Raw genomic sequence first — 17,153 nt, forward strand, 5'->3', positions numbered from 1 at the left:
ACTGCTTGATATTATGCAGCATCCTCGGGGGGAAAAGGGGGAAAAGATGGAAAACAGGACAACATGCACCGTGGCTACCCAAACCCTGACAACAGACACCGTGGCTGCCCCTACCCCGACAACAAGCACCGTGGCTGTCCCTACCACGACAACAGGTACCATGACTACCCCTACCCCGGTGACAGACACTGCAGCTAAACCAGAGAACCAGCCTGTGCCAGTATCAGTCGCCCCTGTACAGAAAAAGAAACACACAAAGAAATCAGTTCGCTTAGCGAGAGATGAAGATGAACCAGGGTCATCGCGAGAACAGGAGGTAGAGGCAGAACCTGAAATAATTACCCGATCCCTATCCATGAGTGAGTTGCGTGACATGCGAAAAGATTTTAGCCGCCACCCAGGTGAGCACATTGTTACCTGGCTGCTCCGATGCTGGGATAGCGGGGCTAGTAGTGTGGAATTAGAGGGTAAGGAAGCCAAGCAGTTGGGATCTCTGTCTAGGGAAGGGGGCATCGACAAGGCGATTGGGAGAAAAACACAAGTCCTCAGCCTCTGGAGGCAACTTCTGTTAGGTGTAAAGGAAAGATACCCCTTCAGGGATGAAGTTACAAGTCACCAAGGCAAGTGGACCACCATGGAGAGAGGTATCCAGTACCTGAGGGAATTAGCCGTGCTGGAGGTGATTTATAATGATCCAGAAAATGCGCAGTCACCCACAGATCCAGATGAAGTCCAATGCACACAACCCATGTGGCGGAAGTTTCTACGAAGTGCACCACCAACCTATGCCAACACGTTGGCAGTAATGTCCTGGAGAGAAGGCTATGGACAAACGGTGGATGAATTGGCTGTCCAACTCCGGCAATACGAAGGGAGTCTCTCTTCCTCCCTACGGGCCTGTGTCTCAGCTGTAGACGAGTTGTCCCGAGAGTTCCAGCAATTCAAAGTGTATCTGTCCTCCTCCTCACCTGTACAGGCCCGCATCGCAGTTATTGGGAGTAAGCGTTCCTCTGCCCAAGAGAGAGGAGAGAGAAAGTACACTCGACGGGCTAACCTGTGGTTTTACCTGCGTGACCATGGAGAGGACATGAGGAAGTGGGATGGAAAACCCACTTCAGTCTTGGATGCACGGGTACAGGAGTTGCGAGAAAAAGCAACCAGAAAAGAGAATTCTTCTTGGAAAACTGCTGCTCCAGTTTCCCGTGAGCAGTCCCCCAGACGCAGTAGATGGGCTGATCTCATTTCTGATCCCCTTGAAGGGACTTCTGATTTACGTGTGCAGAAAGTGAGTAACGGATATTCTAACCACGATTAGAGGGGCCCTGCCTCCAGCCAGGTGGAGGAGAGGGACAACCGAGTCTACTGGACAGTGTGGATTCGATGGCCTGGCACATCAGACCCACAGGAATATAAGGCTCTAGTGGACACTGGTGCACAATGTACCCTAATGCCATCAAGTTATAAAGGGGCAGAACCCATCTGTATCTCTGGTGTGACAGGGGGATCCCAAGAGCTAACCGTATTGGAAGCTGAAATGAGTCTAACCGGGAATGAGTGGCATAAAACACCCCATTGCAACTGGCCCAGAGGCCCCGTGCATCCTTGGTATAGATTATCTCAGGAGGGGTGTGATGGGTTAACCCTGGCTGAACACCAGCTGCCCACCAAAGCTTTTCTATCACTCCCCCATCCTCAGCTGGATAGGGGAGAGAAAATATAACAAAGGCTCGCGGGTCGAGATAAGGACAGGAGAGATCATTCACTATTACCGTCACGGGCAAAACAGACTCAATTTGCAAAACATACTCAATTTATTACAAATCAACCAGAGCAAGGTAATGAGAAGTAAAATGAAATCTCAGAACACCTTCCCACCACCCCTCCGTTCTTCCCGGGCACAACTACCCTCCCGGATTTCACCACCAAGCCCCCCCAGCGGCACAGGGGGACAGGGATGGGGTTTATGGTCATCACACGTTATTTTCTGCCGCTTCACCTCCTCAGGACTAGGGCTGATCACACTCTTCCCCTGCTCCAGCGTGGGGTCCCACCCACGGGAGACAGTCCTCCACGAACTCCTCCAACGTGGGCCATTCCCACGGGCTGCAGTTCTTCACGAACTGCTCCAGCATGGGTCCATTCCACGGTGTGCAGTCCTTCAGGAGCACACTGCTCCAGCGCGGGTCCCCCACGGGGTCACAAGTCCTGCCAGAAAGCCTGCTCCGTGGGCTCCTCTCTCCACAGATCCGCAGGTCCTGCCAGGAGCCTGCTCCAGCGCGGGGTTCCCACGGGGTCACAGCCTCCTTCGGGAACCCACCTGCTCCGGCGTGGGGTCCTCCACGGGCTACAGGTGGATATCTGCTCCACCGTGGACCTCCCTGGACTGCAGGGGGACAGCCTGCCTCACCAGGGTCTTCACCACGGGCTGCAGGGGAATCTTCGCTCCGGCGCCTGGAGCATCTCCTCCCCCTCCTTCTTCACTGACCTTGGTGTCCGCAGGCTTGTTTCTCTTACATGTTGTCACTCCTCTCTCTGACTGCCGTTTCTCTCCGTCCCAACTTTTTTTCCTTCTTAAAAATGTTATCACAGAGGCGTTACCACTATCACTGATTGGCTCGGCCTTGGCCGGCGGCGGATCCGTCTCAGAGCCGGCTAATATGGGCTCGCTCTCTCTCGAACACAGGGGAAGCTTCCAGCAGTTTCTTACAGAAGCCACCCCTGTAACCCCCCCCCGCTACCAAAACCTTGCCAAACAAAACCAATACAAGGGGGTATTTCAAGGACCCAAAAGGGTACCGTTGGGCCTTTGGTATAGCTGCATTGGAGACGGAGGAGATTGAACAGCTGTCTACCCTGCCGGGTCTCTCCCAAGACCCTTCGGTTGTGAGGTTGCTGAAGGTTGAAGAACAACAGGTGCCAATTGCTACCACGACGGTGCACCGGCGACAATATCGCACCAACCGAGACTCCCTGATCCCCATCCATAAGCTGATTTGCCAATTGGAGAGCGAAGGAGTGATCAGCAAGACTCACTCACCCTTTAATAGTCCCATATGGCCCGTGCAGAAATCGAGTGGGGAATGGCGACTAACAGTAGATTATCGTGGGCTGAATGAAGTCACGGCACCGCTGAGCGCTGCTGTGCCAGATATGTTAGAGCTTCAATATGAACTGGAATCAAAGGCAGCTAAGTGGTATGCCACACTTGACATTGCTAATGCATTTTTCTCCATTCCTTTGGCAGCGGAGTGCAGGCCTCAGTTTGCTTTCACTTGGAGGGGCGTCCAGTACACCTGGAATCGACTGCCCCAGGGGTGGAAACACAGCCCCACCATTTGTCATGGACTGATCCAGGCTGCACTAGAAAAAGGTGAAGCTCCAGAGCACCTGCAATATATTGATGACATCATCGTATGGGGCAACACGTCAGAAGAAGTTTTTGAGAAAGGGAAGAAAATAATCCAAATCCTTTTGAAGGCTGGTTTTGCCATAAAAGAAAGTAAGGTCAAGGGACCTGCGCAGGAGATCCAGTTCTTAGGAGTAAAATGGCAAGATGGGCGTCGTCAGATCCCTGTGGACGTCATCAACAAAATAGCAGCTATGTCCTCACCGACTAATAAAAAGGAAACACAGGCTTTCTTAGGTGTTGTGGGTTTTTAGAGAATGCATATTCCAAATTACAGTCAAATTGTAAGCCCTCTCTACCAAGTTACTCGGAAGAAGAACGATTTTAAATGGGGGCCTGAGCAACGACAAGCCTTTGAACATATTAAGCAGGAGATTGTTCACGCAGTAGCTCTTGGGCCAGTCCGGACAGGACAAGATATTAAAAATATGCTCTACACTGCAACTGGGGAGAATGGCCCTACCTGGAGCCTTTGGCAGAAAGCACCTGGGGAGACCCGTGGCCGACCTCTGGGGTTTTGGAGTCGGGGATATCGAGGATGCGAGGCTCGCTATACTCCAAATGAAAAAGAGGTCTTGGCAGCATATGAAGGAGTTCGAGCCGCCTCAGAAGTGGTTGGTACTGAAACACAGCTCTTCTTAGCACCCCGACTGCCAGTGCTGGGCTGGATGTTCAAAGGGAAAGTTTCCTCTACGCATCACGTGACTGACGCCACGTGGAGTAAGTGGATTGCACTGATCACACAGCGAGCTCGCATAGGAAACCCCAGTCGCCCAGGAATGTTAGAAGTGATCACGGACTGGCCAGAAGGCAAAGATTTTGGAATGTCGCCAGAGAAAGATGTGACACGGGCTGAAGAAGCCCCACTGTATAATAAACTCCCAGAAAATGAGAGGCAATATGCCCTGTTCACTGATGGGTCCTGTCGCATTGTGGGAAAATATCGAAGGTGGAAGGCTGCTGTATGGAGTCCTACACGACTAGTCGCAGAAACTGCTGAAGGAGAAGGTGAATCGAGTCAGTTTGCAGAGGTGAAAGCCATCCAGCTAGCGTTAGACATTGCTGAAGGAGAAAAGTGGCCAGTGCTCTATCTCTATACTGACTCATGGATGGTGGCAAATGCCCTATGGGGGTGGCTACAGCAATGGAAGAAGGGCAATTGGCAGCACAGAGGTAAACCCATCTGGGCTGCCGCACTGTGGCAAGATATCGCTGTTCGGATAGAGAAGCTAGTGGTAAAAGTACGTCACGTAGATGCTCATGTACCCAAGAGTCGAGCCACTGAAGAACATCAAAACAACCACCAGGCAGATCAGGCCGCCAAGATTGAAGTGTCTCAGGTGGACCTGGACTGGCAACGTAGGGGTGAGCTAGTTATGGCTCAGTGGGCCCACGATACCTCAGGCCATCAGGGAAGAGATGCAACATATAGATGGGTTCGAGATCGAGAGGTGGACTTGACCATGGACACTATCGCACAGGTCATCCATGAATGTGAAACATGTGCTGCAATTAAACAAGCCAAGCGGCAAAAACCCCTGTCGCATGGAGGGCGATGGCTGAAATATAAACAGTGGGAGGCCTGGCAGATTGACTATATCACACTCCCACGAACACGCCAAGGCAAGTGCCATGTGCTTACAATGGTGGAAGCAACCACTGGGTGGCTGGAAACATACCCTGTGTCCCATGCCACTGCCCAGAACACTATCCTGGGCCTTGAAGAGAAAATTTTATGGCAACACGGCACCCCAGAAAGAATCGAGTCGGACAACGGGACTCACTTCCGAAACAACCTCGTAGACACCTGGGCCAAAGAACATGGCATTGAGTGGGTGTATCACATCCCTTATCACGCACCAGCCTCCGGAAAAATTGAACGGTACAATGGACTGCTGAAAACTACATTGAGAGCGATGGGGGGTGGAACTTTCAAGCATTGGGATACACATTTAACAAAATCCACCTGGTTAGTTAATACTAGAGGATCTGCCAATCGGGCTGGCCCCGCCCAACCAAGACTTCCACATACTGTAGAAGGGGATAAAGTCCCTGTAGTGCGCATGAGGAGTATGTTAGGAAAGACAGTCTGGGTTAGTCCTCCCTCAAGCAGAGGCAAACCCATTCAAGGGGTTGTTTTTGCTCAAGGACCTGGGTACACCTGGTGGGTGATGCAGAAGAATGAGGAGGTTCAATGTGTACCTCAGGGAGATTTGATTTTGGGAGAGAATAGCCGGTGAATTGGACTGTATTATATTTAACTGCTAAATAACCTGCCAATGCATGTCATTGTATCTATAGTGTCTATATGCCATATCAAGGGTATTATTGTGAGAATTATCCAAATGACTACAGGATGGACTTTTGAAACTGAGCCAAGTACAACAGCGATAGAACCTGAACTGGCACCCAGCAATTTCCTCAAGATCAACATCTTCGACCTGCAGACCAAGGGCATGAGTTGCACCAAATGTACTAGCCACAAGTTCCAGAGGCAGCGTACAACAACCCAACATCTCATACCATCTCTCTCTTATCCTGAAGAAGTGTTACAACAGATAGAGCCCCAAAATTGATGGACACATTAGAGGGATAGCCCATAGGCTAAAGGAACACCATGTGTGTGTGTGTGTGCGAGGTCGGGGGGTGGAGTCCATATACTTATATATAAGACAAGGAAAGTTGTAGTGGTTGATTGGGAAAAAAATGTAAGATCTGGGCATGATGTAGATGGTATAGAATAAGGGGTGGATAATGTCCTGGGTTCAGCTGGGATAGAGTTAATTTTTACAGGAACCTGGGAGGTGGGGGCATAGCCGGGGCAGCTGACCTGAACTAGCCAAGGAGCTATTCCATACCATGTGACATCATGCTCAGTATATAAATGGGGAGCGGGCCGGGGGGTGGTCTCTGTTTTCGGTGGGGGAAGTGGCGGAGCGTCAGGTCCCAGGTGGTGAGCAGTTGCACTGTGCATCACTTTTTGTATGCTTTTTCATTAGTGCTGTTGTTGTTGTTGTAATCTCTTTGTGTTTGTCCCAGTAAACTGCCTTTATCTCAACCCTCGAGGTTCCAGTTTTTTTTCCTTTTCTCTCCTCCAATTCTCCTCCCTATCCCACGGGAGGGGGGCGGAGGAGTGAGCGAGCGGCTGCGTGGTCCTTTGTTACCAGCCGGGTTGAAACCACGACAAATGTCCATAAAATGTCCACAAAAGTCCACAAAATGTCCATTGAGTTCATTTAGTCCATGACTTTGGGCTCCATCTGTTATGGTGGTCACTCAGGACAGGAGAGGTGGTGTCTTTCATGGAGTTATTGGGCACCAAAGCCAGCTCTGGTCGGGTGACTGCTGCACTCGCACTGCTTCTTGTAAGGCTTGTCCTCCACTGGTTCAGGCGGTTCCTGCTATAGTAATTCCTAGAACATGCAACTGAAATCATGGGTTACAACAGTTTAAAAGTATTTGCGTTACAATCTCCACCTCTGGTCCCTTTGGACCAGACCATTGGGTTTAACATTGCAATGAACTCCTACCCTTGCCTCTGCTCTGGCTTGCACTTATCCACAGACTGCAGTCCCTTAGGGGTGTACCTGCTCTGAGGGGAGCCTTATCTGAGCCACAGTCTCTCCAGGGCTATACCTGCTGTGGCATAGACTTATCCACAGCCACAGCCACTTTGAGGTGCACTTGTTCCAGCATGGCCTTCTCCATGGGCCGCAATGCCTTCAGAAATATAACTGCTCCAGCATGGCCTTACCCACAGCCACAGTCCCTTCAGAAGTAAACCTGCTCCAACATAGCCTTAACCTATGGCTGCAGTCCCTCCAGGGGTGTACCTGCTCCGTCGTGGGTTTATCCATGGCCACACGCTTTGAGGTGCTCCAGCATGACCTCATGCACAGCCACGAATGCTTCAAGGTGTACCTGCTACAGCATAGACTTATCCACAGCCACAGATGCTTCGAGGTGTGCCTTCTCCAGCGTGGACTTATCCTTGGGCCATAATCCCTTCAGAGGTATACCTGCTGCGGCACAGACGTTTCGAGATGCACCTGCTCTGGCGTGGACATATGCACGATCACAGACACTTTGGGGTGTCCTGCTCCTGCGTGGACTGATCCATAGGTCACAGTCCCTTCGACTCGACTTCACACTGGAGTTCCATCCTGTCCAGTACAGCAGCACAGAAACAGCAGCGATGCCCTGGCCATCTGCCAGCCCAGGCACGTCACCATTGCTGTTATCAAAATGTTCCCAGGTACTGCAGAATAAGATGATAAGCAGTACAGCAAGCAGCGAAAGCAAAAAGCAGCCACTAACAAGCACTAGACTTTAATTTACAGTAAGGCAAGCAAGCCCTGTGGCAAGCACAGGAGCCTGTCAATTAATAGCTAAACAGCAATAACAGCTATAAATTCCATCTAGCACATTCCAATCAAATTTGTCATTATCTTGAACCCTTCGAGCCCCACATTAGGCACCAAGAAGGACTGTCATGGTTTTACCCCAGCCAGCAATTAAGCCCCACACAGCCGCTCGCTCACTTCCCCCGTGGTGGGATGGGAGAGAGAACCGGAAGGGTAAAAGTGAGAAAACTCGTGGGTTGAGATAAAGACAGTTTAATAGGTAAAGCAGAAGCTGCGCTTACAAGCAAAGCAAAACAAGGAACTCATTCACTACTTCCCATCGCAGGCAGGTGTTCAGCCATCTCCAGAATTTTAGAATTATGCCATATAATTATAGTTGCTTTGCAAAACAGCAGTGTGTGTGTTAAGTAATGATTAGTCAAATCATGTTGTAACTAAATGCTTGAAACATATAAGAACCACGTGTAAAACCGCATTTGGGGTGCCCCAATTTGAATGGGACACCTCATGTGCATGAATAAAAGAATTACTCTTGTAATTCTATACTTTGTGTCCTAGCTTCTCTCCTTAGTTGGCACAGGGCAGTTTCAAAAGTTTTGTGACAGTAACAACCATATATATGGATGAGATTCATAAAATACAAACATTTTGTGTTATAGACACTTGTGACAAATTGGAGGAGCCAATTTGTAGTGAATAAAAAAGGTCGAATTTATTAGCAAGCGATAAAAGAGCAAAACAGCGCTGGGCGGCCGGGCAGGCAGTGCTCCGCCAAAAGCTCGCAACTTTCTGTTATAGTTACATTCCTTTTATACAGTTTATGCACCCCTCCCTTGTCAATCTTCACCTTGTCTTGTTTCTCTCTTTTTTCCTTTGCTCGTGTAGGTTCATTATTGGGCGGATTCGGCCCATCTTCTCAAGGGGAAGTGTCTTTTTGATGTAGAATGTCTTTTGTTGTGGAGATATGTAGTCGTGGTAGAGTTAATCCCCTCATCTAGTAAATTATAGCTGTTGTCTTTCTCTTCCTTATCTAGTAAGTTATATTTGTTATTTTTCCTCGTGACTTTTATGCAACATTTAAGCACTTGGGGGTTTTTTGGGTTTTTTTTTTGTTTTCTTTTTTTTTTTTTTTTTTTTTTTACACAAAGCATTCGTTTAATCACAATGTGTGTCTTCCCCCTTCCCGATTAGTATGTAAGTAAATTATCATATTGTTGTTTTAACACCATTGGCCGAATTGATTCTATTCTGCTTTGAACAAGGGCTACAACTTTTATCTAAAATACACGGATCAAAGGTCAAGATTAGCAGTAAGACTTTTAGGGGTAATTGTGGAGAATGTCTCTACCCCCATGTGCGATTTCATGAACAAAGTTAACCCGTTCATTACATTTTGGGGCACAGACTTTGTGTTTTATGAGAAGGAAGACTTTGTTGGATTTAAACAAAAATGACCAGCCTTATTAAAGTATTTTATCACAGTAACAATTTCAAGTCACAGCTACCAGCAAACATCCAGCTTCTCGACTTATCTAGATGCCCTAACATGGTGCACCTACAGCTGTCTCCTTTCATAGGAAGGGAAGAGAAACCAAAAGCTGGGCAAGTTGCATGCAGTGACGTACTGTTAATAATGTGCGAGCTGTAGTGATGCAGGCGCGCCTACTACCCCTTTTCCTCCCGCCTCCTTTCCTAGCTCTTCCAATCACGTGGCGCGAGGAGGCGGGGGTTGGGGTGTCACGTGAGAGCAGGAGGCTGGGGCTTGTGACCCAGGCTGGAGGGGAAGATGGCGGCGGAGAGACGGCTTCCGCTATTGGCGGGTGTACGGCCCGTCGAATTCGAGGTGCTGGAGGATGGCAAGAACGTCTTTGCTAGCCCCGTGTCCACTTTGGAGGTGAGAGCCCGCTCGTCCTGCAGCCGCCCTCTCTCCTTCCCTGGCGCAGTCTATTACTGCAGGGCTCAGCCGTTGCCCAGACCCTTGCGGTGGAGCGTGATGGTGCTGGCGCCCATCAGGCCCTCCCTGACTACCGGGGCTCCCTTCCCACCCCCATCTCGGCCTCGAGCTGCGGCCCTCGCCGCTCTGTTCTCTGGGAGCGGCGGCTCGGGGAGAGTCACCTCACCAGGGGGCCCTCCGAGGCCCTCAGCTAAGTCTTTCTCCTGTAAAAAAAAACAAAACAAAACACGGAAAAGTCTTTCTCCAAGTATCACACCTGCAATGGTTCAGAGAAATTAAGAGTCTGAAAGATCTAAAAATGTGTGGTGAATACATCTATAAACCACTCTTGCTTTCCATGCCAGGAATCTAATAAAAAAACCCCACTACAACTGAGTGTGTAAATACTTCCCAGTTCTGAAAAATGCTCATGTGTTCATTAAAGTGGGAACTTTTTTCTAAGTCATGGCCATGTTTCGCCTGTACTAGTCTCTTAGGAAAAACTTTGTTCTCCCTGTACACAGTTATGCATTTAAAAAGAAAACTGTTTGTGTTCCTCTTTTCCTGAAGTTTCCTGTCCCTGACCTTTACAGTAATAGGATCAGTGCGTGTTTCTTTGTTTTGCTCCGACTGTTGTCTGTCTTTAAAAAGGTCAGTAAGTAAAGAGGCTCTTAAATGTGTTTTTTAAAGACACTTGCCTTCTCTGAAGTAGCTTTAAAAGTTTTTTTTTTCTTTTTATAGATAATTTGTGCAATTCTGCAAAAAAAAAAAAATCTGTGGAAAAATACTGTGAAGGAATAACAAATGATGTGATTTGTGAACCTGCAGTTGTCAAGAACTATTTTAATAGACTTCTGTACATCTGTGTGTGGTACAGTGTGTATAATTGGAGTCTTGTTTTGTAATTTCAGAAAAACTGCAATAAAACATAATTTCTTTATTGATGTGCTCTTGAATTAGACCTCCAAGAGATGTGATAGAATTAATGCCTAAACCACAGTCTAACAATGAAAAGTCCTCATCTTAATGATTAAAAATAGTTACTGAAAACTTCTATAGCTGGAAAAACTGGTGAAGAAATGCACTTTCTCTGTATTGAGTGGTTTGGTTGACAGTTCTGTTGTGCCGCTTTGTTTTTGTAGTCAGTTTATTTGGAAAAAAGTAAAGTAGCAAAGGGAAGCCTCACTGCTTAGAGAAACTTTGAAGACAAAGCTTTTTTTTACTTTTAATCAACTAGAGTGCTTAGGAAAGAACCCCGCTCTTGTGAATTTCTAGCAAATTTGGAAGGAAGAGATTACGAAGATTGAGTTTGAACTTCTCCCTAGCTTAAAGCTAGATTGTTTAACTTAAGCGTACAGGGCACCTTAGTCCAGAGAAGAATGATTATGTCATGGTGTGGGTCTAATTAAACTTATGTATTTGAGTGTTGTAGTGGTGTTGTAGTCCTATAATATTAATGAAGTAGCTGTTTCTAAATGGCAATGGCAGCTCTATTAAAACCAGAGCTGACTTAATCCTGATCATATGTTTGTTTGCTGATTAACTAGAGAGGAGAGCGTGGCAGGCGACAGTGAGGTCCAAAGCCAATTTATGTGAAGGTTATGGTGCTTTGAGAGGGTTCCAAAACTGTTTTAATCTTGGAGCTGTCCCCTTGATTTTTTTGTGATTAATTTCTGTTCTTGCCCCCCTCCTTTTTTTTTCTTTTCCTTTTTTTCTTGCTTTCATTCTTTTTGCACCTCACAGAAGACATGCTGTTGTGTTTTTACCTATAATTTGGCTAAGCTAAGCAGTGGAAAAGCTGTAAGATTGCTAATAATTCTTCTAAATGGTTTCAGTGTTAGCATTTGTTTTATAAGAGGAGATTTTGTTAACTCGCCTAACTTTGTTCCAACAAAATATAAATTTCATGTATATTATGAACAGTAAAAATAAATGAAACTTTTTGAAATTTCTTATGGCTGCAAGCAGCTGTGTATTGTTTGAATGGAGCTAACTTGTTCACTTAATCTCTGAAAAACTACTATGGAGTGCTTGGAGACATTTTTTCTACATAGAAGAAATTACTAAACAAAATCTAAATATAAGCCTTTCCAAAAGGACCTTCGTAATCAAACTACATTCAGAATGCTAACAAACTTATTCTAGATATTTCTGTAGCAGTTTTTCATGTAAATTAAACTTGAGGAAAGTTATTTACTTTTTTTCCTGACAGAAATGAAAAGAGCTGCTGACTATTTTGTATCCTTTGTTCATTGTTATCCCACTAGGAGTAGGAAATGGAAACAGCTTACTGGGCTTCCTTTCTGTACATCTTGCTTTGTTTCTTTGCAATGAAAGAAAGTTTATTGCAATACATATATACTACTTATATACTGATATGTGTCAGCTGGTTCTCTGCTATTTCACTTTTTTTTTTTTTTTCTTTAACAGTCAAGTCCTTCATCTCCAGAGCCAGCAAGTCTTCCTGCAGAAGACCTCAGCACAAACTTTAATGGTCCAAAGCCAGCAGAAGTCATGCCAGATGATGATCGAGAAGACCTTTTTGCTGGTAACTGCTTTTTTTCTTCTAATGTAGCTGCATAGACTCTTTTCCTCTTGGACTTAAAGGGGTGTGCTTTTGTGAGGAGGAGGAGGAAAATCTTTTTATGCTGTAAAAGGTAATTTCCATGTCTGTAAGGAAATATGAAGCAGTACCCTTGCAATGGAAACTCTGATTTTAAGCTTAAGCAATTTAATATTGTTGTAAATCTTATACCATTGTTCAACCTGTTGAAGACTTACTTTCTGGAAAATTCATTAAGTAATGTTTTCCTTTGGATATTAGGAGTATCACTAGTCTTTGTCGATCATTCTTTATTGGATTCAATGATCACCTATTTAATTGAAGTCCTATGATCTTCTGCAATATACTGTCAAATTTATGAACTTGAAATAATTTGCAAGAAAAGTGACATACTATAAAAGGAAAAACAGCTGAGGTTCTTTGCGCAAAGTTTGTTCTACTGTTGTTAACACATCTAGCTACTGGTTGAATATTACTATAAAACCGTTTTGAAGTGTAGCCTTTTCTTTTTGAACTGCAAGTAGAAGACTTAATCTTGCTTATTAGTGAAAATAAAGTGATATGTGACTTCTCTTTAGGGGTAGATGAGTCTTGTTTAAATTTCAATAGTAAATTAAAATTGGGGATTTTTTTCACCAAATTTGTGTGTTGTCGTCTCAGCAGTAAGCACTTTATTACACTCTTGACATATTTTTGTAACGGAACTATTAAGAATTACATACTGAAGTAATGGCACTTTGAGAAGCTTATTTGATAGAAAAGTTAAATTTAAATGTCTTAAGATCTTGACAGTGATGTACAGGATTTTTTCTTGTGGGACTCTAGCTTTAGTTAAGTTTGATTACTAAATACAGGTTTCTCTGTGATATGTACTGTCGCTGCATAGTGTGGCAGTGTTAGCTAGTTAATAACTTGTTCTGCTGATGGTAATATGGCATGTCTTGTTATGTAATAATATTCAACTTTGTGTACGTGTAAAAACATGAGGCGAGTTAAAGCCTTGTTTTCTACTGTATAACCATTTATAGCTGTCCCAGTCCTTTTTTCCAATTATGAAGACTGATAATTCAGATCATATTGCAAGCTGGAGGGTATTTCTACTTATTAAAAGACTTTATTATTATAATAAAAAGATGAGAAACTGACATATGGGATCAGTCCTGGCATTTCACTAGTGTAAGAGTTGGTCTCTAATATTTGGCAGTACTGGATGTTTTGGAGAGAGATGTATGAAAGTTTTGAAAAGTAATCAATGACACTTATTTTTAATCCTTGGTCAGTCACTACTTTGATGTTGGTTTTCTACAGTCTGTTTTTCCTAACATGGATTGTGGTTGCTGTCACATTTACAGATGTAGGAGCATTTACTATTCAGGAAAGGAGATGTAATGTTTAGAATATATTGTGTGTCAAAAGATGGTTCTAAATGCTTCTTCTCAGTGCTAACACTTTTCCTATTAGCGAGTCAGTTGGCAGTCTGCTCTGAATACACTCCTAATCTTATCTTTATTTGCACCCTGATGTAATTATTTTTAAATAAAGTTTATAGCATTTAGTTCTGAGGTGCTTTATATAGATAAGTGTATATATGTGCCCATTACCTTTGTTCTCAACTTATCAAACTTATATTTGCATATATTTGAACTTGCATTCTAACAGTGTCATAAGCAAATCTATTGATTAGTTTGCAAACTCTCTAAAACAGTCTTAAGAGAAATGGAGAATAATTAAGAATTCAGTGATAATCCTAGTAGTTTTGTATTTATATTACCTGATCTTATGACCTACAAAGACTGGGAACACTTTAATAGTACAAGAAAGCTTTATTTTAAATTTGGTTATATAGCTTCAGTATATAAAGCCAGTTTTTTGTAGCTGGAGGGCCATCTGGAACAGATGTTTTAGGAAAGCAGATTGTCCTTTGGCTGGAAAATATTAAATTAAGAAAAAAGGTGGCTGGACTAAATATCGATGGGATCCAGACAGAAGTAACATGTTAGCAGCCAGATCGTTGCAAGTGAATGGAACGCTGAGAAAAGACAGAGAAATGACTTAATGAGTTTAAGTTTTACTATGGAAGACATTTTTTTAAACGCAAGCAGCATTCAGCTGTGAAAGCATCTGACGTGCTATAGGTCTAATACAACTAAAAGTGATTTTTAAAAGGTCAGTTCATATACAGACCAAGGCTAGTACAAACTCTCAAATAGGGAAAAAAAAGACTGATTTATAGAGCCTAACACAACTTGCAGAAACACGACATCTTTAACAATAGCCTGTTCTAAACAGGAATTTTGCATAATACAGTTCTGTCCTAGTGATGAACTTCTAACTTTGTATCACTGTCAGCATATGTGTTCTCAAAAACAATGTATAATTTGTGTATCAGTGTTATGTACTCACGAGGATAACTTTTTTTTTCCTTAGCACTGTTTTGCTAGACAGAGATGGTCATCCAGCCTTTCTGACACTGATTTGCGACGAACAGAAACAGTGTGAGAAGGCTACATGAGATATCTATTTCCTTGCTTTCAGCTTGATTGCGTGAGCCTTTTTTTGTATGAAAGCAACACTCAAGTTTTAAAAAAATAAAAAATGAATGCAACTTTTTTCCCCCAATATGCTGAAATTCCAAAGAAATCTTATCTTTACAAAGATTATAGGGACAGTTAACTGGAGAGGAAGAGAATGAAGTTTCACAACTTCTTAGCTTGTGTTGGTCCTTCACGTTGAATTATTGGACACTATAAAACCCAGGTAAAAGGAAGTCCTATGAATGGCTCCTGAAAGGAGGGACTCTGACTTTTGGGGGGCATTAAAAAAAATGTAGTTTTGCAGACTTATTTGTAAAAATGTGGTGATATTCCTCTCTAGCTACTGTAGGCTTGATAAATCTTTTTCATTGTTTGTCTAATAATGCAACCTAATGGAAAAGGAGGCGAGAGAGAACAAATTAGAAAATGTCCTGTACTGTCTTAATGCAGTTCAGAATCTGGAATTTTTGTAGGCTTTTTTGACTATACTTAAAACCTCTTTGCTACTGTATTTTTAGGACAGCTATAAGGTATAGGTATATCTGCAATAAACTGGTTCTAGATATTCCTTACGTCATCTCTAATGAATCATAAGTGCTTTGGCTGAACTGTTAAGCTGAGTTATGAAGGTGGAAGAAAATGAGATTTTTTTTTTTTTTTTTCCCATCTGTTACTGGAGACCTGTAAACTTTGCTGTTCCATTTATTAGTGTTGTGATTCTCAGTTCTGCAAATAAGAAAACTATCTTGCTAAAACCATTTAAGAACTTTTTCCCTTAGGCTAAAAGTAAAAAATTTTTTCTGCAAAGCTCCCAATTCCAGGCAGGGGCAGGGGCGGAGGTGGATGATAATGTTGGTTTTTTGTTTGTGGGTTTTTTTGGTCAAGAGAATACTGTAGGAACATCTGTTCAGATGATTGCTATCTTAAAACCTGGTCATCCATAAACTTATAGAGAGTTAAGAACTAAATCTTGAATGACTGTTCTAAAATGTTGGCCTTAAGTTCAATGTATAGCTGAAGCTGAAGAAATGTGTCATGGACTGCCTGTGCAGGAAATAGCTATGCCTTCTGCTTCTAGTGCTCATAGGTGATGAGAGTAAGGCTGTGAAATTATATCAGTGCTCTGTCACTTTTTTCAGAAAAATAACATTTTTTTCTACTTCTCTAGTCTGGTAAAAGATTGCTTTTTATGTGTTTTAGGAATGGATCCTCTCATGCAAGCATCTAGCTTCTGGGGAAAAGTGAACATGTTTGTTTGTTTGTTGTTGTTGGGTTTTTTTAGCTTCAGATCCAGGTAGATTTCATTTAGGCCTTTATTTCTCAGAGTTCATACAGAAAAGATGATGCTAATTCTGTGGAGCAAACAAAACATGTACTTGAAGCCGAGTTGAACAGCAAAAGTTCTAGCTAATAGTGTCTGTCAGGCTGTTGTCATGTGAAATGTCTAATCAGAGTAGTTGTGTAGACACCTGGCTGCTTTTTAGAAGCTGGTTATTCAGTTCCAGGTCTGTTCTGGAAGAAAGAAACACGCAAAGGCATTTGAACCTACAGTTTTGAAGTCAGAAGAAAGCCTTATTGGTGGCTGACTGTCCTGTTAATATTATTTATGTTTTCATTAAGATTATTCTTAGCCCTCCTATTATAATCGTAAGAATCATGGGTTCTGACTTGGGCATAGTAGTTTCTCCCAGTTCTGTTAGGATCATAGAATCGTAGAAGGGTTTGGGTTGGAAGGGACCTTAAAGATCGTCTAGTTCCAACCCCCCCTGCCACGGGCAGGGATACCTTCCACTAGACCAGGTTCCTCAAAGCTCCATCCCGCCTGGCCTTGAACACTTCCAGGGAGGGGGCATTCACAACCTCTCTGGGCAACCTGTCCTCACCACCCTCATAGTGAAGAATTTCTTCCTTATATCTAATCTAAATCTACCCTCTTTCAGTTTAAAGCCATTACCTCTTATCCTATCACTACATGCCCTTGTAAAAAGTCCCTCTCCAGCTTTCCTGTAGGCCCCCTTTAGGTACTGGAAGGCTGCTATAAGGTCTCCGTGGAGCCTTCTCTTCTCCAGGCTGAACAGCCCCACGTCTCTCAGCCTGTCGTCATAGAAGAGGTGCTCAAGCCCCTCTGACCATCTTTGCGGCCCTCCTCTGGACTCACTCCAACAGGTCCATGTCCTTCTTATGTTGGGGGCCATGGAGCTGAACACAGTACTCCAGGTGGGGTCTCACGAGAGCAGAGTAGAGGGGGAGAATCACCTCCCTCAACATGCTGGTCACGCTGCTTTTGATGCAGCCCAGGATGAGATCGGCTTTCTGGGCTGCGAGTGCCCATTGCTGGCTCACATTCAGTTTT

At 44.1% G+C, this 17,153-nt stretch overlaps 2 protein-coding genes across 4 annotated transcripts in view; one reads left to right on the forward strand and one right to left on the reverse strand.

Annotated features, from left to right (window-relative positions):
• The window catches only part of LOC126035493 (uncharacterized), a 145,252-nt gene that overhangs the window by 39,812 nt on the left and 88,287 nt on the right, over nucleotides 1-17,153 (reverse strand). The gene's annotated exons all lie outside the window — the stretch shown is intronic.
• Nucleotides 9,541-17,153, forward strand: part of LOC126035453 (sorting nexin-2-like) — a 110,642-nt gene continuing 103,029 nt past the window's right edge. For all 3 annotated transcript variants that reach the window (XM_049794053.1, XM_049794054.1, XM_049794055.1), the window contains exons 1-2: nucleotides 9,541-9,664; nucleotides 12,134-12,251. In XM_049794053.1, coding sequence (XP_049650010.1) covers nucleotides 9,557-9,664; nucleotides 12,134-12,251 — 226 coding nt within the window. In that variant the 5' untranslated portion in view covers nucleotides 9,541-9,556. The remainder of the gene's footprint in view (nucleotides 9,665-12,133; nucleotides 12,252-17,153) is intronic.

Source organism: Accipiter gentilis, chromosome W (genome assembly GCF_929443795.1).
Source record: "Accipiter gentilis chromosome W, bAccGen1.1, whole genome shotgun sequence".
In the NCBI taxonomy this organism is placed as follows: Eukaryota; Metazoa; Chordata; class Aves; order Accipitriformes; family Accipitridae; genus Astur; species Astur gentilis.